Here is a 27,978-nt window from a genome sequence, read left to right as displayed (position 1 = left end):
CAACATTACTAATTCTGTTCTATGCACTAATCTATCTTTACCTTAATTATGGCATCTGTTCTTGGGGATCTACAATAGCAAATCACCTAAAACCTATTGCTACCCAACAAAAATCAGCTGTTAGAATAATCACCCAGTCAGGTTCCAGACAACACCCACCCCTATTATTCAAATCTTAACTTACTCATCTTATAAAATATTCACACCTTCCTCTGTCTGTTAGGTTAACATTCCTGAGGTAGGGATTCGGGGAAACTGGTTAGCCGTAGGGGTGCCTCAGGGCATTATTCTTGGTCCCTTGCTCTTCCTCATATACATTAACAATTGCCCCAATGTATCTCATCTCATTTTGAACCTATCCTGTTTGCAGACAACACAACTTTTGTTGTCTGTCACTTAAATCTGACTTCTCTCAATAACACTGTCAATGAGGAGCTCTTAAAATGTCTACATGGATGACTGCCAATAAACTCACTCTTAATATTGACAAAACATTCTACATGGTGTTTGGGAACAGAGCTACAGTGTCTAGCTATATATAATGATTAATGATTCTCCCATTGAAAGACAAACTGAGGGGAAATTTCTTAGGTCTGCACCTGGACTGTTACTGGAAATGGGAAGTACAATGCCTGCACTTTAAAGGAGGGGGTTTCAGATATTGGCATGGAGGGATATGTTGTATATCTTGATATGTATATGCTTCTAAACTGTTGTGTTCTTGGTACCTCTGCAAAAACAGTGATTATGTATGAGTGAGGTGAAAGTGTTGAATGGTGATGAAAGTACGTATTTTCTTTTTGGGGATTTTCTTTCTTTTTAGGTCACCCTGCCTCGGTGGGAGATGGCCAGCTTGTTAAAAAAAAAAAAAAAATCCAGCATATAAGTAAGGTCTCCAAAGCAGTAGGCATCCTCTCCAAGATACATTACACTATACCTCAAGCAACACTATTTAAATTATGCACTACTCACTAATCTATCCCTTCCTTACCTATGATATTTGTGCCTGAGATCTACTGTCAGATTATCTAAAACCAATAATAACTCTGCAAAAAGTTACTGCACGAATGATTACTCAATCCAGTGCTAGACAGCACACTCCCCCACTCTTCAAGAGGTTAAATATGCTCAATATACAGAGCATGCACTCATAGTACTGTGTTTACTATATATATAGGACAATCATTTCCTGTATAAACCCTCTGAAACTGTTCCTTGATTGCTGTAAGAGAACTCACAGATGTAACACAAGGCACAAAAACCTCTTCAGTATTCTGAGTCCAACTCAGCCTGTGTAAAAACTCAATGTACATAAAAGGTCCTAAAATCTGGAACTCTGCATGAAGACTCTCAAGGTCCCTTATCTGCCAATGGCTTCAAGCTATTGTTAAAATGCATTTCATCTCATCATAATGTAATCCAAACAACAATTCGCTAGTCAAACAATGCATATCCTTATCCACTTATGTCTCTGTTCTTCTTCCACCCTGCCTTCAAATCCCGTATATACGTAATTGGTAACATGTATTGTTCCATTAGATTTGTATGGTAATTTACGTAACATGCTGTAATTTCACTATCTTTTCAGTCAGGCCATCATAATGAACATCATTGAACCTGTTTAAATAATATGTAAATGTTTTGTAATTGACCCTTTGTCATTGGCTACCTTTCTTGTTGAATGTATCATTGTATTTTACTACAAAAGAAGACCAACACATGCTATGTCTACTTCTTAAGTAGTTTGTTAGCCTTATGATTAGTTGGTTAGTGGTTAAAAACAAAAAGTACAATGCCTGCACTTTAAAGGAGAGGTTTGGGATATTGGCTGTTGCATCTGAGTACCTCTGCAAAGACAGTGACTATGTATGTATGATGGTGGGAAGCGGCTGACATGTTAAAACAAAAAATAATGACTTTCTTTGTGCCTACTACTTTACTCGTGTATCTACCCATGTATCTATGCTATCTGTATACTCACAGGAATAAAGCATTATCGTTATCATTGTTTGATTTTACTGGGTTATCTTGGATTAAATCTACTTAGTATGCTTTGTGGCTGAATTCCACTGTTAGTATCATGAAACTGTAATAAATTTGGTGTGAATAAGTCATTTTCTTGCCACTTCCACACCCTGCTGGTTGGTAGGGAAGCTGGTGGTACAACAACAGCTTCTGGTTTTATTGTTTACTTGTGTTAGGCATGCTATTCATTCATTCATTGGTGATTTGCCGGTACTTCCGGCCCGGGTCTTCTCCAGATGGTGGCCTGGCGTTAGGCATGCTAGAGTATCAGACACACAGCCATTACCTGTGTAGTTAACTGTGATGCAGTTTGTGGCCTTAGATTTTAAATGTATGAATAGATTATAGAATAAGTGTACCCAAAGACTTGTGACGAGGTCAAAAATATTGGCAGGAAGAAGAATTGAAGGAATGAAAAATTGTGTGTACTAGTATGTTGGACACAGTCATCAGTTGCATACTACAGTAGTATGTTGGACACAGTCATCAGTTGCATGCTAGTACATTAGACATAGTTTAAAGGTTAGTCCCTGGCTAACACCCAGCATCCTCAAATCCATAAATACAAAGCACCTATATGAAAAACAGTACAGAATGGGTCACATAACCAGAGACCAACAAAACGTTACTCGTCAATCCTAACCAGCCTGATAAGAAGGGCTAAAAAATTGTATTATGAGAACAGATTATCCAACTTAAAAGGTGATATAAAAAAGACCTGGAAAACCCTATCAGAAATTCTAGGAACAAAAAAGATATCACGAAATAGTGCAATTGAACTAACAAAACCAGATGAACCCCAACTCCCACCAACTGAAACAGCAAACAGACTCAATGATTTCTTCTCCACCATAGGAAAATAACCTTGCCAATGAAATCCCAAGCTCAAATACCCCACCCGATGACTACCTCACTGGCAACTACCCGAACACACTGTTCCTAGCTCCGACTAACCCAACAGAAGTCTCCCTTATTATCAACACACAAAAAAACAAGACAGGAGATTTAAATACCTTATCACCCTTTATATACAAAAAAGCGTCACAAGTGCTGTCACCAATCATTGCAACACTCTTTAACAAATCCATTGAATCCTCTACCTTCCCTTCAGTTCTCAAAATAGTGAGGGTCACCCCGATCCATAAAAGAGGAGACCAAACAGACTTGAATAACTAGAGGCCAATATCCAATTTACACCCCCTCTAAAATCTTTGAAAAATTAATTCATAAGCGAATCTATTCCTACCTCATCTCCCACAACATACTCAACCCCTGTCAGTTTGGGTTCAGACCTAATAAAAATATGAGTGATGCTATTATACACATGCTAGAACAAATATACACTGCACTAGAGAAAAAAGAAGTCCCACTGGGGATCTTCATTGATTTACGTAAAGCTTTTGATTCAGTTGACCATGATTTGCTCCACATAAAATTGTTGCACTATGGTATAAGAGGGCACTCCCTCAACTACCTAAAGTCATACCTCAGCAACAGAAGCCAGTATGTATACACAAATGGAGCAAACTCTTCCGCATAGCCAATTACAGTTGGTGTCCCACAAGGAAATGTCCTTGGCCCTCTTCTCTTTCTCGTTTACATAAATGACCTACCAAATGCATCGCAACTACTCAAACCCACACTATTTGCAGATGACACTACATATGTCTTCTCTCACCCGAGCCCAGCCATGCTAGCCAATACTGTGAATAACGAATTACAGAAAATATCTACCTGGATGAGGACTAACAAACTTACTCAACATTGACAAAACCTACTTCATTCAGTTTGGTAACAGAGCTACAGATGTCCCTCTTAACATAATGATAAACGGATCACCTATCACAAAGCTCACAGAGGGAAAATTCTTAGGAATCCGCCTTGATAATAGACTCAAATTTCAAACACATATACAACAAATTTCCAAGAAAATTTCCAAGACCGTAGGAATACTATCGAAGATAAGGTACTATGTTCCACAGTCAGCCTCCTGGCCCTATATCACTCACTTATTTACCCCTATCTCACCTATGGAATTTGTGCATGGGGCTCAACAACAATAAACCATCTCAGACCATTAATTACCCAACAAAAGGCTGCAGTCAGAATGATAACAAATTCCCACTACAGGCAGCACACTCCACCAATATTCGAAACTCTAAACCTACTCACCATACAAAACATCCATACTTATTATTGTACCTACTATATACATAGAACACTTAACTCAGATATAAACCCTCCCCCCCAAATGTCTCCTTACCAACCTCAACAGAACACATGTCCATAACACAAGGCACAGATCAATCTTTGATGTTCCTCGTGTCCATCTCACACTATGCAAAAACTCAATGCACATAAAAGACCCAAAAATCTGGAATTCATTACCTGTGAATATAAAAGAAACACTGTCTGCTTATAAATTCAAGTCTCTTCTTAAAAATCACTTACTCACCCACAACTAAATAAATACTGAATAATTGTTTCTCATAAATGTTTAACCTGTGACCCAATCAAACTTTGTTATTTTTAATTACATTACCTAACAGAATACTCCATTCTACTGAATGCACACCAACACAGTAAATGACCATGTGACCTGTCTTTGAAATACTCATTTGTGCTTAATTGTTATCTGTTTACAACAATGTTTACCACTGAATATATCATTGCTTAGTTAATCTTAAGTTAATTTTAAGCCTGCCCATAATGCTCTGCATACAAAGGGCTTTGGCATGTTACACTTAACCACTGTATTTCTTTGTACTTCTATGTATCATGTTCAAATTAATAAATAAATAAATAATTAAATAAATTCTTTCTTCCAGGGCACGTGATCTAGTGGCTAAAGATCTAAATGGCTACAGTGATCCATACTGTGTGGTGAAAGTTAGTGGAGAAGTTAAATATAGGACAAGAGTCAAAAAGAAGACATTGAACCCAGAGTGGGAAGAAACTCTCATGACTCATTTGCCTAAGCATCCAGATGCTTTGGCCATTGTGAGTACAGTATACATACACTACAGTACTGCCTGAATATTTTTATTCTCTGTGGGTACAGTATTTCCCATCTGTGTATAAAATATGCAATTAATATTACAGTGGACCCCCGCATAGCGAACGCCTTGCATAGCGAACAATCCGCATAGTGAACGCTTTGTTCGCTAAAATTTTGCCCCGCATAGTGGACAAAAACCCGCTCAGCGAACTTCGTCCGAGACGCGTCCAATGTGGGCCCTCAGCCAGCCTCACATGTGCCGCCCGTCCCATTGTTTACCAGCTAGCCTCCGTGGTAACATTCAAGCATACACTCGGAATATTTCGTATTATTACAGTGTTTTCGGTGCTGTTTGTGGAAAATAAGTGACCATGGGCCCCAAGAAAGCTTCTAGTGCCAACCCTACACCTCAAAGGGTAAGAATACCCATTGAAATTAAGAAAGAGATCATTGATAAGTATGAAAGTGGAGTACGTATCACCGACCTGGTCAGGTTGTACAAGAAACCAAAATCAACCATCGCTTCTATTGTGGGCAAGAAAACGGCAATCAAGGAAGCTGTTGTTGCCAAAGGTTTAACTGTGTTTTCGAAACAAAGATCGCAAGTGATGGAAGATGTTGAGAGACTGTTATTGGTGTGGATAAATGAAAAACAGCTAGCAGGAGATAGCGTCTCTCAAGCGATCATATGTGAAAAGGCTAGGAAGTTGCATGACGATTTAATTAAAAAAATGCCTGCAACTAGTGATGATGTGAGTGAATTTAAGGCCAGCAAAGGTTGGTTTGAGAGATTTAAGAAGCGTAGTGGCATCCATAGTGTGATACGGCATGGTGAGGCTGCCAGTTCGGACCACAAAGCGGCTGAAAAATATGTGCATGAATTCAAGGAGTACATAGAAACTGAAGGACTGGAACCTGAACAAGTGTTTAATTGTGATGAAACAGGCCTGTTCTGGAAGAAAATGCCAAGCAGGACCTACATTACTCAGGAGGAAAAGGCACTCCCAGGACATAAGCCTATGAAAGACAGGCTTACTTTGTTGATGTGTGCCAATGCTAGTGGTGATTGCAAAGTTAAGCCTTTATTAGTGTATCACTCTGAAACTCCCAGAGCGTTCAGGCAAAAGAATGTCCTCAAGGATAATTTGTGTGTGCTGTGGAGGGCAAACAGTAAGGCATGGGTCACTAGGGAATTTTTCTATAACTGGTTACACCATGCATTTGCCCCCAATGTGAAAGATTACCTAACTGAAAAGAAATTAGACCTTAAGTGCCTCCTGGTGTTAGACAATGCCCCTGGTCATCCTACAGACGTGGCAGAGCGACTTTATGGGGACATGAGCTTCATTAAGGTGAAGTTTTTGCCTCCTAATACCACTCCTCTCCTGCAGCCCATGGACCAGCAGGTCATTTCCAACTTCAAGAAACTGTACACAAAAGCTCTGTTTCAAAAGTGCTTTGAAGTGACCACAGACACTGGATTGACTCTAAAAGAGTTTTGGAAGGATCACTTTAATATCCTCAGTTGTGTAAACCTTATAGGTAAGGCTTGGGAGGGAGTGACTAAGAGAACCTTGAACTCTGCTTGGAAGAAACTGTGGCCAGAATGTGTAGACAAAAGGGATTTTGAAGGGTTTGAGGCTAACCCTGAGAGGAGTAGTATACCAGTTGAGGAATCAATTGTGGAATTGGGGAAGTCCTTGGGGTTGGAGGTTAGTGGGGAGGATGTGGAAGAGTTGGTGGAGGAGGACAATGAAGAACTAACCACTGATGAGCTGATAGATCAACTTCAAGAGCAAGAGGCCAGACCTGGGGAAACTGGTTCAAAGGAGGGGAGAGAGAAATTGAAGGAATTGCCTACTTCAAAGATTAAGGAAATGTGTGCAAAATGGCTTGAAGTGCAAACCTTTTTTGATGAAAATCACCCTCACACAGCTATTGCAAGCCGTGCTGGTGACTGTTACAATGACACTGTTGTAAACCACTTTAGACAAATCGTAAAGGAACGAGAGGTACAGGCCACTATGGACAGATATGTTGTGCGAAAGAAGTCCAGTGACTCTGAAGCTGGTCCTAGTGGCATTAAAAGAAGAAGGGAAGTAACCCCAGAAAAGGACTTGCTACCTCAAGTCCTAATGGAAGGGGATTCCCCTTCTAAACACTAACACTCTCTCTCCCCTCCTCCCATCCCATCAATCATCACCAGATCTTCAATAAAAGTAAGTGTCATGTAATTGTGCATGCCTTTTTCAGTTTGTGTGTACTAAAATTAACATTTTTTTGTGGTAAAAAAATTTTTTTTTCATACTTTTGGGTGTCTTGCACGGATTAATTTTATTTCCATTATTTCTTATGGGGAAAATTAATTCGCATAGCGAACATTTCGCATAACGACCAGCCCTCTTGCACGGATTAAGTTCGCTATGCGGGGGTCCACTGTATAAGTATCTTTAACATACAGCATACATGTTTACAATCTTCTTCTTTCAACATACCAGCCGTATCCCACCAAGGCAGGGTGGCCCAAAAAGAAAAACAAAAGTTTCTCTTTTCAAATTTAGTAATTTATACAGGAGAAGGGGTTACTAGCCCCTTGCTCCCGGCATTTTAGTCGCCTCTTATGACACACATGGCTTACGGAGGAAGAATTCTGTTCCACTTCCACATGGAGATAAGAGGAAATAGACAAGAACAAGAACTAGAAAGAAAATAGAAGAAAACCCAGAGGGGTATGTATATATATACTTGTACATGTACATGTACATTTTCATATAGTCAGACTTGAGTTCTGGAAATGGGAAGTACAATGCCTGCACTTTAAAGGAGGGGTTTGGGATATTGGTAGTTTGGAGGGATATGTTGTGTATCTTTATATGTGTATGCTTCTAAACTGTTGTATTGTGAGCACCTCTGCAAAAACAGTGATAATATGTGAGTGTGGTGAAAGTGTTGAATGATGATGAAAGTATTTTCTTTTTTGGGATTTTCTTTCTTTTTTGGGTCACGCTGCCTCGGTGGGAGACGGCCAACTTGTTGAAAAAAAAAAAAAAGTATGTGCAGTGTGACCTAAGTGTAAGTAGAAGTAGCAAGACGTACCAGAAATCTTGCATGTTTATGAAACAGAAAAAAAGGACACCAGCAATCCTGCCATCATGTAATACAATTACAGGCTTTCGTTTTACACTCACTTGGCAGGACGGTAGTACCTCCCTGGGTGGTTGCTGTCTACCAACCTACTACCTAGATGTTTACAATCATCTTTGATAAATTAGACACATGTGCAACTCTTGGGTATCTTTATTGAGGAAACGTTTCACCACACAGTGGCTTCATCAGTCCATACAAAGGAAAAGCGTATGGACTGATGAAGCCACTGTGTGGCAAAACGTTTCTTCAATAAAGATACCCAAGATTGCACATGTGTCTAATTTATCAACGTGTCGGTTCTCTGAACCATTCATCTGAGGCATATTCAGATTGTAGGAGACTGAATAATAAAAATAATGAATTTCTTATTCAGATAAAGTGAAATGAGAGATTTTTTCAATTGAGTTGTGGAGATTTCTCTTATTCAAATTTCTAAATAGAAGAAAAAAATAATTAATTCCAATTATAGGAATACATTTTCTTTAATTTAAATTTTATTAATTTAATTTTCTGCTGAAGTGCCCTAGGAACATCTGGAATATGCCATGCCTCTTTAATTAACACCTCGCCAGGTCACCATCTGGAAAAGGCCCGGGCCAGGACAAGACCAGCGAACCTACAGCAACAATCTTTAACGCCTATTCTTATCTCTCAGACCCCAGCAGGGTTCATCACAACACTTAAGCTCACCAGTTTTCTCAAAGATTGTTTGCTACTGTAGCTGTGACTGATATCACCTGGAAGCCTGGCAGAATATTATATTCCAGTGATCAGTCATATTTACTTGTCATCACTATTCTCTCTTCTTGATGGGCCTATTTTTTTCTGGTGGTTCCTCATTGGTTCAGTGCCAGGCTGGCTTTTGAGATCATCATTAGGATCTGATAGAGATCCTTTGTAGTTCTCCAAGATACCTAATGGTAATGCATGCTGTTTGAGTATAGCTTACTGGGAATGTGACCTGGACCAGCCTTTTGAAGCATTTGGTTCGGAGGAACAAGAACCTTAAAGATGAAGAGGGCTTGTGTGTAGCCAAAATCCTGGACAGCTGCTGACCATGCAAGAATCAGCTCATTCTTGGTGGGGTTTCAGTGCATCCACCCTATCTAGTAATGTTTATTCCCTGTTGGGGATGGGGACTGCACCAATTAGACATCTGGTTTCTATGCTTTCTCTTCTCTACTGCAGGGCCTTCATAATTCATTCCCGGGCATCTCCATCATTCAGGACCAATATCATTTGCATAGGCCTCAGTTGCCACTGGCTCCTAGACATTTTAGATCAATGTTTGCTCTCTTCCTGTGAGCTTTGCCTGATCTCTCTCTTAGGACTTGATCTGACCATCCAACAGTTTCCATTCAGGGGCACTCTCTCCATTCCCTTCATTTCTACTCCATCTCCTGTGTGTACATGAAAATCCTGAGTTGCATGCCTACCTTTTCTTACTGCAATGGCATTCTGGCTCTTATTTGTGAATGGTCTTGGATCCCATGTTTGCTAGACTTCCATGCCAGTGTTTCTACCAGTAGCCTATCTGTGTGGCATTACCGTGTCTACTGTGCAGACATGGAGGATACCCAATGGCTCAACAACTATGTGCCATGCTTGAGATGGCTCAGGAAGATGAGTTCATCCCTTCATATATTCAGTCATCTTGCAAGTTCAAAGGTGCATTTCTGTGCTAGCAGCCCAGAGGAGAGTCCATGGATTCTTCCACCTTCCCTGGCTGTTATGGTTCAAATACTGACTAGGAAGCAGAAAGGCTCCCCTCTAACATAGATTGTGACTATTAAACAACCCTAATGAGCAGTGAAGTGGGGTCCTTACAGAGTGTAAGGCACAAAATTGATGCTACTGGGGTCTGAGAGGTGAGTTTTGATATTAATGAGTCATTCAAATTCAAATTCAAATTTTTATTTCTTTGCAAAGTTTACATTGTGTGACTGACATGTTATAAGGGGTCTGTTTCCATGCATAGTTTATAGTGTTTAATTACAATATTGATTTGCGATATTAATCCATTATAATATTGATTTACGATATTAATCCATTCCTGAGAGCTCATCGTAAGCCGAAATTATCGTAAGGCAAATTAATTTTCCCCATAAGAAATAATGGAAATCAAATTAATCCATGCAAGACACCCCAAAGTATGAAAAAAAAAATTTTTTTACCACATGAAATATTAATTTTAATACAAACAAACTGAAGAAAACATGCACAATTACTACTCTACTAAGAATAGAATACATGACATTTACCTTTATTGAAGATCTGGTGATGATTGATGGGATGGGAGGAGGGGAGAGTGTGGAAGTTATTGTTTAGAAGGGGAATCCCCTTGCATTAGGACTTGAGGTACCAAGTCCTTTTCCAGGGTTACTTCCCTTCTTCTTTTAATGCCACTAGGACCAGCATGAGAGTCACTGGACCTCTGTCGCACAACAAATCTGTCCATAGAACTCTGTACCTCCCGTTCCTTTAAGACTTTCCTAAAATGGGCCATAACATTGTCATTGTACAGGTTGCCAACATGGCTTGCAGTAGCTGTGTCAGGGTGATTTTCATCCATAAAGGTTTGCAGTTCAACCCACTTTGCACACATTTCCTTAATCTCTTTTTTCAATTCCATACTAATTCTCGCCCTTTTTACCACAGGGATGGCACTAGAAGCTTTCTTTGGGTCCATGGTGACTTATTTTGCAGTTACAAGCACTAAAAACACTGGGATAATGTGAAATGTGCCGAATGTATGCGTAGATGCGGCCGCACTGGCTGGCTTGTAAACACTGGCGCTGAGGCCACATGTGGCACACGTCCCGGACGAATCACGTAAGGCGAGTTTTTTTAGTGTGAGGCGAGGTAAAATTTTTGCGTTAAAATGTATCGTGTGGCGGATTTAAAGTAACGTGATGCCATCGTAAGGCAGGGGTCCACTGTATATATATATATATATATGTAAAGGAAGTTTTGTGGGCAAGGGGCTTGGACTTCCAGCAAGCGTGCGTGAGCATGTTAGATAGGAGTGAATGGAGACGAATGGTACTTGGGACCTGACGATCTGTTGGAGTGTGAGCAGGGTAATATTTAGTGAAGGGATTCAGGGAAACTGGTTATTTTCATATAGTCGGACTTGAGTCCTGGAAATGGGAAGTACAATGCCTGCGCTTTAAAGGAGGGGTTTGGGATATTGGCAGTTTGGAGGGATATGTTGTGTATCTTTATGTGTATGCTTCTAGACTGTTGTATTCTGAGCACCTCTGCAAAAACAGTGATAATGTGCAAGTGTGGTGAAAGTGTTGAATGATGATGAAAGTATTTTCTTTTTGGGGATTTTCTTTCTTTTTTGGGTCACCCTGCCTCGGTGGGAGACGGCCGACTTGTTTAAAAAAAAAAAAAAAAAAAAAAAATATATATATATATATATATATATATATATATATACTATATATATATATATACAGTGGACCCCCGCTTAACGATCACCTCCAAATGCGACCAATTATGTAAGTGTATTTATGTAAGTGCATTTGTACGTGTATGTTTGGGGGTCTGAAATGGACTAATCTACTTCACAATATTCCTTATGGGAAAAAATTCGGTCAGTACTGGCACCTGAACATACTACTGGAATGAAAAAAGTTCGTTAACCGGGGGTCCACTGTATATGTATATGTATATGTATATATATATATATATATATATATATATATATATATATATATATATATATATATATATATATATATATATATATATATATATATACATATATATATATATATATATATTGGCAGTTTGGAGGGGTATGTTGTGTATCTTTATACGTATATGCTTCTAAACTGTTGTATTCTGAGCACCTCTGCAAAAACAGTGATGTGTGAGTGTGGTGAAAGTGTTGAATGATGATGAAAGTATTTTCTTTTTGGGGATTTTCTTTCTTTTTTGGGTTACCCTGCCTCGGTGGGAGACGACCAACTTGTTGAAAATTTTTTTTTTTTTTTTTTTTTTTTTTAAACAAGTCAGCCGTCTCCCACTGAGGCAGGGTGACCCAAAAAGAAATTTCAAATAGATATTTTCCAAAATAAAAAAAAATTGAGCTTTTCTCTTTATTCTGAAATGTATTTTCCAGATTTTAGAGAATTTATAATATGAGAATTTTGAATAAGATACTATTGTATATTTACTGGAACTTATGCTGTAAATCTTCGATTTGACAGACATCGATTTAACAGACTTTGGAAATAAGGTACCAGATCTGCTGCTGAGTCAATTGATGCAACATCATCGAGCAAAGTGTTCTGCTTACAGAATTCTCCATTATTGTTACTGTCACAACAAAACACTCTCATGGCTCTCCACCACAGTCACCATTCCCAGCATCCTGCTCCACCCCATTAATCCAGTAAATTGATAGTTAATTTTAACAAGATAAAAAAGTAATCTTATTATCTGTACTGTACCTCCCATAATTGTAAAAGATTGCAGATAAGTTCATATTTATCAAACATTAATGTGTATTCATAAACCACAATACTGCCGTTTCTATGTAGTGATTGTGAACATACCCATGACTCCTGATAGACTCAAGTATGTACACATGTATGCTTTTACCAGAAAGTATTTATTGATTCTTGACAGACCCTTTGGGACCATGATGCATTTGGGAGAGACTTTCTGGGCTCGGTTTCCTTAAGGGAGGCAGATGTGCGACAAATGTCCCTGAATGATATCCCTGTGTGGAGAGCACTTGATGGAACCAAATCTGGTCAATTAGAGATTAGAGTCAAGGTTATCTCTGATGATTATGAGGTAAGAGAATATTAGGCTCAACTGCAGATAAAATATTAACATATAAACAGAATTTTTGTTCTAAAAATTCAGGTCACATCTTTAAAGAATTTTTGTAAGTTAACTTTAAGGTGACTGTTAATTCTCGTCACTATTGTAGTACATATTTTTTGTGTGTGATAATGATAGTGAAAGTCTCTTATTTTTCATTTTCATAGTTCTCATTTTTTCAAGATTTTGGATTGTTTGTGACTTATTGATTTTTTTTTTGTTGCCTTCTCTGACCCATATAGTGAGTTTATCTTACAAGTTTTCCTCTCACTGACATTCACCTTAAGAGGGTAGTCTATCTGCCAGATAAGCAGGTACGTTACTTGTTCAGAACAAGTATGTGTGGTGAGTAAAGACTCAGCCTGGGGACATTCACAAGCCCAACTGACCCACTGCCTTTCATTAAATTCACAAAATAAAAAAAAATAACACTTTGTTGCATATGAACCTGATTTAGAAAAACAGATTTTTAATGGCTTGAATAATCTTTGTGAAGTTGATAATCCTATAACCTACTATTTTCATTGGTGTATAAATCAATTAATAATTTTTCTTACCCACTTCCGATATTCATCCCATCTCTTCATGTGAGAGTTGTATCTCCTCCATATTGTAACAGTATGCCCTCTTATGGTAATGGCATTCTCTATCCTGACCTTAAGCTATTCCAAGAACCAGAAACACAATCATACCACGTACTTGTTTATAACATGTATTACACATTCACTATATCACTATACCATTATAGCTCAGTGGTTTTCTTCTTCTAGATCCATAAATGATGCTCAACTTATACAGAATCATCTGTTTTTATATTATCTTCTGCATTTACAAAGGTAAATACTTGATAGAAACTTCTGCTTTATGTACCACATTGCTGCACACCAAAAAGTTATTCACTGTCTGTACATGTTGACTCTCATTATTTACATATTCATATATACACGTACTGTGGAGTATAGCAATCTTAGTACTTTACCTTCTCTGTAAACAAACTAAGCAGTGCTTTTATTTATACTTTTAGATTTAATATTGTTTTAAATTACCATTAAGTCAGTGTTTAATGACAACACTTCTTATTTGTAGGTAAAAATCTGCTGTATGTTTATCTTTTTGTTTTTGTTTTCATTACTAGTATTAAAATCAGATACTTAGTTGTTATCTTCAGACTTAGATATTAGTTTCCTGTGGATTGGTACAGGCAGCCAACCAATTTTCCCAGATAGTTAAAACTGTCACCAATACATGTACAGTGGTACCCCAAGTTTCATACATAATTTGTTCCAGAAGGCTGTTCAAATGCCATTACCGAATGAATTTGTTCCCATAAGGAATAATGTAAATTAGATTAGTCTGTTTCAGACCCCCAAAAATACACTTACAAAAGCACTTACAATAATACACTTACAAAAGCACTTACAATAATACACTTACAAAAGCACTTACAATAATACACTTACATAATTGTTCGAGTTGGGAGCTGTACGAAACTCGGGTTACCACTGTATGAGTTATGTGAATAATCCTAAATTTTTGGAAATTCCAGCCTCTAAGTACAGTGGACCCCTGGTTAACGATATTTTTTCACTCCAGAAGTATGTTCAGGTGCCAGTACTGACCGAATTTGTTCCCATAAGAAATATTGTGAAATAGATTAGTTCATTTCAGACCCCCAAACATACAAGTACAAATGCACTTACATAAATACACTTACATAATTGGTCGCATTCGGAGGTAATCGTTATGCGGGGGTCCACTGTATTGATTTCTTCCAGGTGCTTACAGGCAGATGTTTGAATGTTTCATAAAATTTCCCTTTGATTTAGCTCACCCCATCATTTGTGGTATCAGCAGTTTTTTATCTAGATTTTTTGAGCTGTACATTCATCATTCCCTAAATTATGTAGTTTGCTATATTGTATTAGAAGACACTCTATGTACTGTAATTATCTTAGTATCACATTAATTTATCCCTCTGATTTGGACTAATATTAAGTGGGCTACAATTTTCAGATTGTTTAAAATTTAGATTAAAGATGTTTTAATTAAATTTGACTGACTAAAATAGTTTTTTTTTTAAAATAAGGGTAAAACACAGATCCGAATTTTATTTAAGATTTCAACCAGGCTAGGAAAAGGATGGAAATTTTTCCAAATGAGAGAATCCTTTTTGAAATTTTCAGTCATGGCATACAATAAATTTGATACCATCATAATAATGTATGGCTGTTGAGTAATATGCTATATGGAATCAGGATTGCACATTCTATTTATTTTTACTAGGGATAGAATGACAAAATTTTTGCCAATACTATAATTAATTTTAATCCAATGCCAGTACTGATACCATCAAAATTAGCCAATACCCTCTGATTCTAATACCTTGAAAATTAGCCAACACACTGATACAGACTCAATTTTAGGTGAGTGGTGCGTTGAGGTATATGTGGAGTCAAAAAACGTTATCTATGGAGGCAAAGAAGGGAATGTATGAAAGTATAGTAGTACCAATACTCTTATATGGGTGTGAAGCTTGGGTGGTAAATGCAGCAGCGAGGAGACAGTTGAAGGCAGTGGAGATATCCTGTTTGAGGGCAATGTGTGGTGTAAATATTATGCAGAAAATTCGGAGTGTGGAAATTAGGAAAAGGTGTGGAGTTAATAAAAGTATTAGTCAGAGGGCAGAAGAGGGGTTGTTGAGGTGGTTTGGTCATTTAGAGAGAATGGATCAAAGTAGAATGACATGGAAAGCATATAAATCTATAGGGGAAGGAATGCGGGGTAGGGGTTGTCCTCGAAAGGGTTGGAGAGAGGGGGTAAAGGAGGTTTTGTGGGCAAGGGGCTTGGACTTCCAGCAAACGTGCGTGAGCGTGTTAGATAGGAGTGAATGGAGATGAATGGTACTTGGGACCTGACGATCTGTTGGAGTGTGAGCAGGGTAATATTTAGTGAAGGGATTTCAGGGAAACCGGTTATTTTCATATAGTCGGACTTGAGTCCTGGAAATGGGAAGTACAATGCCTGCACTTTAAAGGAGGGGTTTGGGATATTGGCAGTTTGGAGGGATATGCTGTGTATCTTTATATGTGTATGCTTCTAAACTGTTGTATTCTGAGCACCTCTGCAAAAACAGTGATAATGTGCGAGTGTGGTGAAAGTGTTGAATGATGATGAAAGAATTTTCTTTTTGGGGATTTTCTTTCTTTTTTGGGTCACCCTGCCTCGGTGGGAGATGGCCGACTTGTTGAAAAACAAAAAAAAAAAAAAAACTATTACCATCAAAATTAGCCAATGACCACTGATACTTTGGCACACTCCTAATTTCTCACTTTTATCTGTGTACTAGAATAGCACCTGTATGTGCTTTTATGTGTAAATCTGTTCGGTAAGGGAGGAAGTGGCACTTAAGGTGTGCCTCTTGTAGTCTATCTTGCTACCTCAAGACAATCGTCATATCTTTTATACTGGTCATTTTACACTTGATAGCAGCCAGAAGACCACCTTTTTTTTTTTTATTTATAACTGACAGCACCCCACTGAGGCAGGGTGACCTAAAAAATTAGTAACTTATACGGGAGAAGGGGTTACTAGCCCCTTGCTGCCAACATTTTAGTCGCCTCTTATGACACGCATGGCTTACAGAGGAAGAATTCTTCTCCACTTCCCCATGGAGACCTCTTCTATTATACTCTTATAAATTAATACACAGAAAATCAATCATTAGCAGCAACCCAGTTATGAATAGATCTGATTATTAAGGGATATCAGATTCTCCCTTACATAGATTCAAATTTTTGAAATAAGAGCATGCATTTATATACAGAATATTATATATTGCTTTTACATAGGTGGTAGGCTTTATTTTATATAAAAATAATGTTTATCTGAGTAGTGATTGGAAGTACTTCATGTACACTGTTCAATACTTAATGCATAGAGGTACGTAACCTTAGTGACGGAAATGCCTTTCATGAAAATATGTTATAAATTAATTAAAATTAAGCAAGTGCAGTTTTCTGTGACTCCTATTATATAATTGGGGATGTTTATACTTTGAAAAAATTCTTATTCCAACATACTCTTCCTGTAAACCCTTAACCCTTTCAGGGTCCAGAGGCCAAATTTCAAAGTGCACACCAGTGTCCAAGAATTTTCAAAAAATAATTTTGTTATTTTTTCTTATGAAATGGTAGAAAATCTTTTTCTGAAGGTAATAAAACAAAAAGTACAAAATTTGATGGAAAATTGACGAAATTATGCGCACGCAAATTTTGATGTGTCAGCGATATTTACGCATTGGCAATTTTGCCGACTTTGACTCCCATTTTAGGCTAATTACCTTATTCTAGTTGGCCAAATTCTTAGCTATTTCACTAGTATTTCTTCTATTCTATCGATTGAGCACAAGAAATCTCCAACTTATCTGTTTCAACTACAAAATAAAGTGATTGGAAATTGGTAATTTGGCCAATTTAGTGCAAAGTTCAAAATATTCCAATTTCAAAATAAGGTCCAGAATAAACAATGCAGGCATTCTTGGCACTAAACTAACATTTCCTCTGTTCATTAGTTACATTTTCAGGCTTTACAAATGAATTCCATTTTGATTTTTAATTCACATAATGAATTTTTATTCAAACCAATAAATAGAAGATTTAATGTCATGCGATCTTGTAATAATTGTATAAATAATATCAGCACATTTGTGAACATATATTAGACCCACCAATTGGCATGTATTAGATGTGTGATGTCATTTGATTACTCTTGAACGTTGACAAAAATTTAACATTTCCGCTACTTTGAGCTCAGTTTCAAGCCATTTTCAGTATTAAAACCAATCAAAATCATCTCTATTTCTGTAATATATCTTTCATTCTATCAAATAAGACCAAGAAATTGCAAATATAACCATAAAAACATACGTAGAAACACTGCAAAGTTGCTGTTTTAATAAAAAATTACAGTCTCAGTTTTTTCTCTCATTATGCACTGTGTGCTGCAGGATTTGTTTTATGTGGTGCACACATACCACATAGATGTATTCTCTCATATATAGCCCAAATTTACCGCTCACAGCTTATCAGAGTGAGCTGAGCTCATGGCATAGATCTACGGTTTGGACCCTCAACGTAAAGCCGTAGATCTACAGCACTGACTCTGAAAGGGTTAAACTATGCCCGACTTAAATACACGCAAAAGCTACAGCACACTCTAATTTCCTAGGATATTTGGTTTTAAGTTCATCAAACAACTTCTGTGGTTATGTATGACTTTGTTTTACCTTGAAAATAATCCTTGCCCTTGTAGGGCTTTATGTGAATACTGTATATGAGAGTGAAATATGTTTGATACCATGGCAAGGCAAAATAATACAGCCTCTCCTCACTTAACAATGGAGTTTCGTTCCTAAGACCACGTCGGTAAACGAATTCATTGCTAAGCAAGAAACATACTATAATGATAGTGGGTTTGTGTCAACCATCTTTGATATTGTTTTAATGTCACCTTTCACCATTTACAACATTTTTAGTATATTTTTAAATGTTTATACAGTAGTGTACTGTATATTGTAATAAATAGAATAGAGGAAATCTGCTGTAATATATATTATTTAGGTATGCATACTGGTCAGAGAGCCCATCATAAGCCCAAGCCATTGGTAAACAAGTACAGTACATCGCTAAGTGAGGAGAGGCTGTATATTTGAGGGAGTCAAATCAAGAAGATCCTCTGTATAACAACACAGGTAGCAGTGGTGAAGGCTAATGTGCTGTTGGAGTGTGAGCAAGGTAATATTTATAAATTGATTCAGGGAAACCTGTTAAGCTAGATTTAGAGTCCTGAAAGTAAGAAGTATAATGCCTCCACTCTGAAATGTCTGCATGATAGTGGCTTTCTTTGTACCAATCAAATTATGGAATGTAAACACTCATTGTAACCTTAGCAAAGAAATACAGTTTTATTTTATTTTATTGTTTATTTTTATATTTTGTGATGCCTGCACACTTCTGGCAAGGCAGCCAATGAATGAATGACAGTGAATGTGTTTCCAGTTTTTGGGTCACACTACCTTGGTGGGACATGACCAGTGTATGAAATAGAGAAGAAAAAAAAAAATTTCTACACACCAACTGTCTTCCACTAAGGTAGGGTGACCTGAAAAAGAGGAAATGCTTTCATGGTCATTTATTCACTGTCTTGCCAAAAGCCTGCTGACATCATAGTTCAGAGTGCAGGTATTGCACTTCCCACCTCCAAAATTCAAGTCCAGTTAACTAGTTTTTCTGAATCCCTTCATAAAAGTTACCTTTCTCACACTCCAGCAGCTTGTTCATTAAAACCTACTTGTCTCCAGTCACCCCTATCTAAGATGCTCAGACAAAACTGTTTGACCTGGTTTAAGGGCTAATTTCATCCTGTAATTGAGACATTCTTGAAAAACCTCTCAAATTTTTTTTTTCTAAAATTTTCACTCTTATGTATGTATTAGTCTAATATGAGAATTCGAGAATTATCTGCAGGCTATTTTCCACTGTAAGATATTTTTATGATTTGTTTACCCATATGTCTGCTGTGTTTCAACCCATTTGTTTTATTGTGCTTTGCATTATGAAGAATCATTTGTTCTATATAATTTCCCTGCAGCACCAGATAAAACCATCACAGGCTACAATGAGAGTTGTAGACAGTTCTTTAACAGCTGAAGATGAAACACTGAAGGGAGAAGATTGTGTGATGGACCACACTGAGGATGATATGATAACTGTATCACTCGAGGAAGACTCCGGAGTTGTCTTACCAAACACTCCACCCTCATTGGAGGTAAAGCCAGTGTAATAAAGTCATACTGGTACTGTTTAATTTATCTGACAACAAGTAAAATGTTAGTTACCACTACAGTACTATAAAAAAAGTAACTTTGAAAATGATGAAGTATTTTTTAAATCATTCAATTTACAAGCTAAGAGCTATCCCACTTCATTTGAAAATCTAACTTTCTCTAAGGTATAACTCACGAAATTGTAATAACAATTTTAAATAACTCACTGAATGGAGTAGGTTGAATCCAAGACAAGCTAGTCAGTTCATAATAGATTTGAAGTGACCTGAGCTAGAGCTCTTTGCGGCTATGCTGAAGTGAGATTTGTCTGTAAAAGCCTGAATTTATGGTTGCAGTGGGACCCATGTTAACCTTCTTAGTGGGTATAGAAATACCTAGATGAATAAGACATTATGCTATAGTTGGGTATCTTTATTACTGAAAGATTTACTTTATTACCCAAAACCTACATCCTGAAGCACAGAACTAGAGCATAGCAGAACATGCTAAGCTTACAAACATGAGGATAGCATTTAGATGTTTACAGTATGTGATATAAAAGGTAGACACATTAGTAGTGGTGGAGAGATGGATATGAGGTGATCAGTCCCTCAGTATTGAAGAAATAAGTTTGAGGTGGTCAGTCCCTCAGCCTTGAAGAAGTAAGTTTAAGGTGGTCAGTCTCTCAGCCTTGGTATGTGTTCACTTCATAGTTTCAATGATAAAGATACCCACCTGTTGCACAAGGGTCTTGAAGAAGCTCACCTTATCTGCCAGTTGTAACATTGCATGATATTATGAGCATATGAAATAAATTTTTTTTTTAAAAGTTACTATAAGCTAAGAGTTTCTAAACTATATTTTTTGGAGCAAATTTTTTTTACTGAATCTGTAATTTTAACAGGAAGAGGATGTGCGAGCTTCTTGTGAGCCATCACATAGTGTGTCATATGCCAGCAATGGTGTGAGTGTTACCTCAGCAGTGCCAACACTCACTAATGGAAGAAGGGCTAGTGAGTCAGCTGTTATTGACAGTAAGAGGGATCCAGTGCCTGAAGATCGCAGTGGCACCTTCAGTGGTTCTGCCACTCCAGCTTTTGCAAGTCCAGTTCATTCTTCAACCAGATCAAGAAGAACTGGCGCTAGGATCATTGCTAGTGCTCTGTCGATGGCACGGCCCCGGCCTAGAAATGAGACTTCCAGTGAAGCTTCATCCACTACAGCTAGCCCTACCAGAAGTCACCAAAGTCCACCTTCCATTACCAAGCCTGTTCCCAAGATCAGTCTTACAGAGCACAGTGAGGATGATTATGGTGGCAGCAGTCCTGAGCGTCATCATAAGAACAAGAAGTCGTCTGATGGAGGGCTGCGTGCAGTGCGGGACAAGGTAGGCACATCTCTTGTGATGGGTTGCTGGCCTAAGAAATGAAAACATCCTCTGCTATTGTAGAACTCATCACTTTGTGCATGAAGCTGAATTATTATTTGAAAGTGTCTGTTGATTGTTGTACAAATATATTGTAATTATAATACGCCTTGCTGTTTCTGTGCTTTTCTCCCAATCTTGCACTGTTATGTCTACTTGCTAATGATTACTTAGATGCCAGCTGTGCTTCCTTAATTATTAGTAGATATGCTTTGGTAGATTGTGCATGTACAGCATGCTAGTAGATCATCTGACTGGCAAGACTATGTGAGTGAATAATATGGTACAGTACACACTTCGTATCGCATTACATAAAGAGGGGGAAGGGTGTCAGTAGTAGTATTTGTATCTTACCAATAACCATTACTGATTCACTGTCTTCCTACATGAATTCACTGACCGTTATATGACTCATGCTGACCCAGCATGACAAATGAGCTCTTTGAATGCCCTCCGGGCACTGTGCGTCAGTTCTAGACAGGTTAGCAGAGGAGACAGGTCAGGCCTGGTGTTCTCCTTATTTACCATCTTTATATACGCTACCTAGACATCCATCGAGTGTATTCAGTCTCCAATTCTATCCCACCGCTGCCACCAGTTTGTCGTAATGGGTTCGGTGGTAATATAATTGAAGAATGAATACACTCGATGGATGTCTAGGTAGCATATATTAAGATGGTAAATAAGAACACCAGGCCTGACCTGTCTCCTCTGCTAATCTGTCTTGAACTGATGCCCAGTGCCCAGAGGGCATTCAAAGAGCTCATACATTATGCTGGGTCAGCATGAGTCGCATAACGGTCAGTGAATTCACGTACATGGCCGAGCTATCAGTAGTAGTATTTGTATCTTACCAATAACTGTTACTGATTCACTGTCTCCCTACGTGAATTCACTGACTGTTATGTGACTCATGCTGACCCAGCATGATGTATGAGCTCTTTGAATGCCCTCCAGGCACTGGGCATCAGTTCAAGACAGGTTAGCAGAGGAGACAGGTTAGGTCTGGTGTTCTCCTTGTTTACCATCTTAATATACGCTGCCTAGACATCCATCGAGTGTATTCATCCTCCAATTCTATCACCACTAAACCCATTATGACAAGGGGGGAAAGCAGGAAACTAACTTAGTTGGAAACTACTTAGTTTGTTTGATTTTGTTTTTTGTTTGAGGTTCTGGATGTTTCCTTAGCAGATTCAGTAACATGAATCAAAATGGTTACCCTTTTTTCCCAGTGATGATTCTTTGATTACTGTTACACCATTTGTGATCTGCTTCATTTTCTTAACTATGACATTACTCTTGCAGTACTAATAATTAGCATAGTATATATATAACAGGCAAGAATTAACTAAGGAAAAGTAGAATTGGGCAATACATCAAGTGAGGAAGGTGCCAGATTAGGCACTGTCAAAGATTTCTGCTGCTAATTATGAAATACTTTACATTGTGATTATCAACCAAACCATAATTCATGTCAAATAAACCTAGACTGATTTGCAATGCTGTATTTTTCAAACCTTATTCATATATTAAATTAATTTTGACACCTGAATACAATTAGTGACAGCAATGTCCAAATGAAGAGAGCACACCGAATGCCAATGTACTAGTTAGCCTTTAAAGAATCTAACGCAGATATTTCTAACTCAGTAAATGGGTATGCTGAAGCAGATAGATAGCAAGAAGTGAAGAGCAGCAGCAGGCTGATACTCTGACAGATTAACAGACTGACACAGTGTCTCAACAGATAGAATCTCTGTAGCAGTTGGCAGATGAGCTAAGGAAGTGTTTCACATGTGTGTGGAGCAGCAGGCATTAACCCTGGCTTAAAGTATAACAGCTGCTAAACCAGCAAAGGGAGCACACAGACTACACTTGGATCTTCAAGAACTGAAAGCTGCAAGTGTTCAGCATTACATCTTCATGGGAATCATACCTGGCATGGTTCATGCTGCTGCGGGTGAATTGTGGTTAGCAACCCTTTCACTGTCTAGACCCCAAAATGAAACAGTCCGAAAATTAAAAAAAAAAAAAAAAAAATCTTCTGAAATAGTAGAGAATCTTTTTCTGAAGGTAATGACACAAGAAGTATGAAATTTGATGGAAACTTACGGAATTATGCAGGTTAGCGGTCTCGGAGAAATTTACGCACCAACGATTTCATCCAATTTAAGTCCTTTTTTAAGCCAATTCCATTTTTCCAGTTGACCAAATTCTTAGCTATTTCACTAGTATGCCTGCCATTCTATCGACTGAGGACAAGAAACTGCCCATTCAGTCGTGTCAGCTACCTTATAAAGTGATAAGAATTTGATAATTTGGCCAATTTTACACAAAATTAAAAAAATACTAATTTAAAAATAGAGTCCATAATAAACAAAGTAGACATTCCTGGCACTAAAGTAACATTTCCTCTGTTCATTAGTCATGTCCCCAGGCTTCTCCTATATTACACTTGTTGTTTATTTTGAATTCTTATTCACAGAAAAATAAAAGATTTACTCTATTTCTCTGATAATAAAATATGAGAAATTAGACACACATGCAGTATCTGGGTATCTTGTCAGTATTGTATACCATTCATGTACAACCACATAATAAAATATAACCAGACCTTTGGGAATGATCTGGCTAAAAAATGTGTTGAAGTCATACTCCATATAAGGGTTTAGGAATATATATGAAAGGCTCACAAGACTAGAAATGAGTGAACTGTGATGAGCATTGACCAGGATTTGAGACTCAACCCTTGCAACTGCAACTAGATGAATTAGTTACCATGTAAACAAGAAAAATTAGTTAGGCATAACATTTCAGCAAAAGGAACAAGAAAACTGTCATTGAACTTTACAAATCCCTCTGGTGCCACCACTGTAACTATTTAAGCAGGTGATGGCATCAACAGAAAGCTATATCATCACTAGAAAAATTTCAGCACAGTATCAAAAATTGTCCTGGAAATAAATGAGTCAAGAGTTATTGGACCGGCAGCTCCTCAAATGAGGGATAACAGGTCTGATCTCATAAACATTAAGATACTGAACAAGTTGGACAATGTAAACCCAGATAACTTCTTGAAGTACTTGAACATATAAAAAGGAGGAAACAACTCTTAAACTGGACAAACTATTGGAAGCAGTCTGCTAATAATAATAATAATGATTCATCAGTAGCATAAATAATGCCATATGCTTTGTCAATATTAAAACATTGCATGTCTTACCAGTAGCATAAATAATGTCACATGCTTCATCAGTAGTGTAGAAGTTGTACATGCTTAATATTGTAGCTAGCAGCACATACTTCATCAATAGTGTAGAAAACAGCACATGCTTCATAAGTACTGCAAAAAGCAGCACATACTTCATCAGTAGTTTAACATTCTCCAGTACTTGTGTTGTAAGTCTGCAGTACTGGGTTGTGCTATAAACAAAGGCCAGTGAAACCTCAGTTTAATGAGCTAACAGGGGAGAGGGGGGAATTGTCCATTAACTCCGATTGTTTGTTAAATCCCAATGACAAGATTTATTTTCCATGAACATATTTTTAATAGACATTCATATGAACAATGAACTTTGTCCATCATTTCAGATGATACTCAACACAGTAACAACACCAATGTTTTATCTGACAGACTTCATCCCTTAGTCCCAGACACTACGGGATAATACACAAATAACCCGCACATAAAAGAGAGAAGCTTACGACGACGTTTCGGTCCGACTTGGACCACTGACAAAGTCACACTCTTGGTCCAAGTCGGACCGAAACGTCGTCGTAAGCTTCTCTCTTTTATGTGCGGGTTATTTGTGTATTGTTCCAGTCACGGTATTGTGCCTTTTTGTTATTTATTTACTATGGGATACACCAACAATAATGAACAATTCTGTAACCAGTCACTACCAGATACAGCATTGTTCACACAGTTTAAAATAATTGAAAATAAATGAGTTCAAGGTATTGTACATGTACAATAATTTACTCAGCCTTGTGATGGATAGATGAGATATACAAATGCTGACTGGTGACTCAGACATAGATGGGTGTGGAGATAAATGAGAGCTATTTGCAGATGGTTTGGGAAACTTAGAATGAGAAATAGGTTTAAAAATGCATCTTACTTCAGTTGTTTGCCATGTTGATGTGGCTCCCTTATGATAAATTTGCTTATAACTTGAAAGTTTGGATGATGGGCCTGCACTTCTCTCTTGTCTTAAAGGCCAGTGTACTAATGGAAAATAATAACTGCATCTCGAACAGTTGACAATTTTGGCAACCCCTCAGTCTCTTCTTTTTCTTTGTCATCTCTACCTGTTCTGCTGGTACCAAGAACCTCTTCAAGTCTCGAACACGTACTCACTGGGGTGGAGGAGAGAGAGATACGTGATAATATACGTATATTATACCTGGAAAATACTTGAGGGCCTGGTCCCAAATCTGCACATTGCCATAACAACATACTTGAGTGAAAATCTATGGGAGGAAGTGCAAAATAAACCCAGTGAGGAGCAGGGGTGAGGTGGGGACAAGGGAACACTGTATCAACATCTGGGATACCATATTATTCAACATCTTACCAAAAGATATCAGAAACATGACTGGAATAAGTGTAGAAGCCTTCAAGAGGAAACTGGACAAGTATTTTCACAAGGTGCCAGATCAACCAGGCTGTGATGGATATCTGGGGCAGTGGGCCTCCAGCAACAACAGACTGGTTGACCAGGCAAGCACCAGATGAGCCCTGGCCTATGGCCGGGCTCTGGAAGTAGTGAAATTCTAAAAACTCTTCAAAGGTATATGATGGTGATCCTGGTAACCAGGATCACCATCATTTTCTTCTAACCACGTCATCAAATCTTTTTCTGAAAGGTCTTTCTCATACCCTCTGAAGGATTCGATGAAAAACACTAGCTCCACATCCCACTTTCATCTCTTTCCATGATGCTGTATTATTGAAGATAATAGAAAGACAAAGGCATTCATGCCAGGGCATTTTGGGCATCCTTCAGGTTATAGTTCTTGATGTTCTACAGTGTACATAGGCTCTGATATCTCTTCAGATCATCTTTCTTCTCAGTCGCTTCCAATACTGTCCAGACTCTTGCAGGCTACAATAACCTCTTGATCCATAAGTTGAACCAGGGAGGTGGTATTAGAGGACAAAAACATAGCTTTGATTTTATCATCACTGTTGCTTAATTTTTAATTTCTTGGGTGAGAAGATTAATTATCAAGTCTTTAAACTTGATATCCTCAGAGTCAAGTTTAAAAACTTTTAGTACTTATGTGCTTCTGGGATGAAATGTGTAAAAATTCAGTCAGCAAGTATATCCCAGTTAAATCAGCCTTTCTTACCCTTGTACTGAACATATAAGAATAAGAAGTTTATTTAAGAATGATACATGTTTCTACGGAGGAGTATAACAATTTGGTGTAAGTGCCAAAACCCCCCTTTATGTGCAGAGCATTTCGGGCAAACTTAATTAAGATTAATAAGGCAATAACAGTGCAGTAATTTTGTACATATGGTCATGAGGGGAGTTTATAATGAATACAAGAGAAATGAATATTCTATTAGTTCATGCTATAGTAAAAGGGAATTACAGTTTTGATTATTAACCTAAGGCAGACACAACGGAATGATTAACATTTGAGAGAATTACAGAAATTGAGAGTAAGTATATATTGATTATAATGTTTTACCTATGTTCACGATTTTGAGCAAATGCACATATAGTTTTTACATATGTATTTATGATGGGCTGGGATAGGTTAAGGAGATAAGGTGGTTTTTAATCATAGATTTAAAAATGCTAGCTGAGTTAGTGGCCCGTGAACTGGCGGCAAAAGCTCTCGCTTCACACTGAAGGTCTAGGAAGGGTGGAAACATTGGTCGTGTTTCCATACACCGGTTGTCTGTGATCACCCATCACTAAAATGAGTACCTAGATAGATAGATAGATATTTTATTTTGACAAATTACATGGTTGTACAGAGGAATATGTTAGTTGACTGGTGTGGGTCATATCCTGGGACAAAACTGATCTAATTTGTCCAAAATGTTCTGCAAAACAAGTGGCCTTCTATACAGTAGAGTGTCATTGATGTTAGCTAGGCCTGTATACCATGTACATGTAGAAATATTGATATTATTATTATAGATTTTGGGCCTGTTTATGGACAGTAAGTTTTTGAAAATATTTAGCCTGACACTGGGAATGTCATTGTATTATGTCTGTGGGTCATAGTGCAACTGTCAAGAAAGTGCTTCAAGTTGGGATTTATATTAGAATTGATTGTTCTGTAAATGTAAGTTGCAGAGTAGTACGAGTGAATGTTTTGTATAGCGAGTAGGTTGAGGTCTTTGAAGAGTGCAAGGTGGGGGGGTTGTCTAGGAGTGCATTGTGTGATCATTTGCACTGCAGCTTTTTGTTGGGTTATTATTGGCTTTAGGTGATTTGTCATTGTGGAACCCCAGGCACAAATAGCATAGGTGAGGTAGGGGCAAATCACTGAATAGTATAGTGTAAGTAGTCCTGTTTGTGGTACGTAGTAATGTATCTTTGAGAGAATGTCGACTGTTTTAGATACATGTGTTGGATATGGGTGTTGAATTTCAGATTGCTGTCAAGGTGAAGACCCAGGAATTTTCCCTCATTATGTTTAGCAATAAGGATGTTGTTAAGCTCAATGTTTAGTTGGACCTCACTTGCT

At 37.8% G+C, this 27,978-nt stretch overlaps 1 protein-coding gene across 2 annotated transcripts in view; it reads left to right on the top strand.

Moving 5' to 3' along the window:
* The window catches only part of LOC128688373 (uncharacterized), a 292,282-nt gene that overhangs the window by 217,355 nt on the left and 46,949 nt on the right, over nt 1-27,978 (top strand). For both annotated transcript variants that reach the window (XM_070086753.1, XM_070086754.1), the window contains 4 exons: nt 4,854-5,025; nt 12,812-12,982; nt 19,661-19,837; nt 20,740-21,222. In XM_070086753.1, the coding sequence (XP_069942854.1) occupies nt 4,854-5,025; nt 12,812-12,982; nt 19,661-19,837; nt 20,740-21,222 (1,003 nt within the window). The remainder of the gene's footprint in view (nt 1-4,853; nt 5,026-12,811; nt 12,983-19,660; nt 19,838-20,739; nt 21,223-27,978) is intronic.

This window comes from Cherax quadricarinatus, chromosome 19 (genome assembly GCF_038502225.1).
Source record: "Cherax quadricarinatus isolate ZL_2023a chromosome 19, ASM3850222v1, whole genome shotgun sequence".
In the NCBI taxonomy this organism is placed as follows: domain Eukaryota; kingdom Metazoa; phylum Arthropoda; class Malacostraca; order Decapoda; family Parastacidae; genus Cherax; species Cherax quadricarinatus.
Note: the sequence above shows the minus strand (reverse complement) of the source record. Positions and strands in the feature narration are given on the sequence as shown.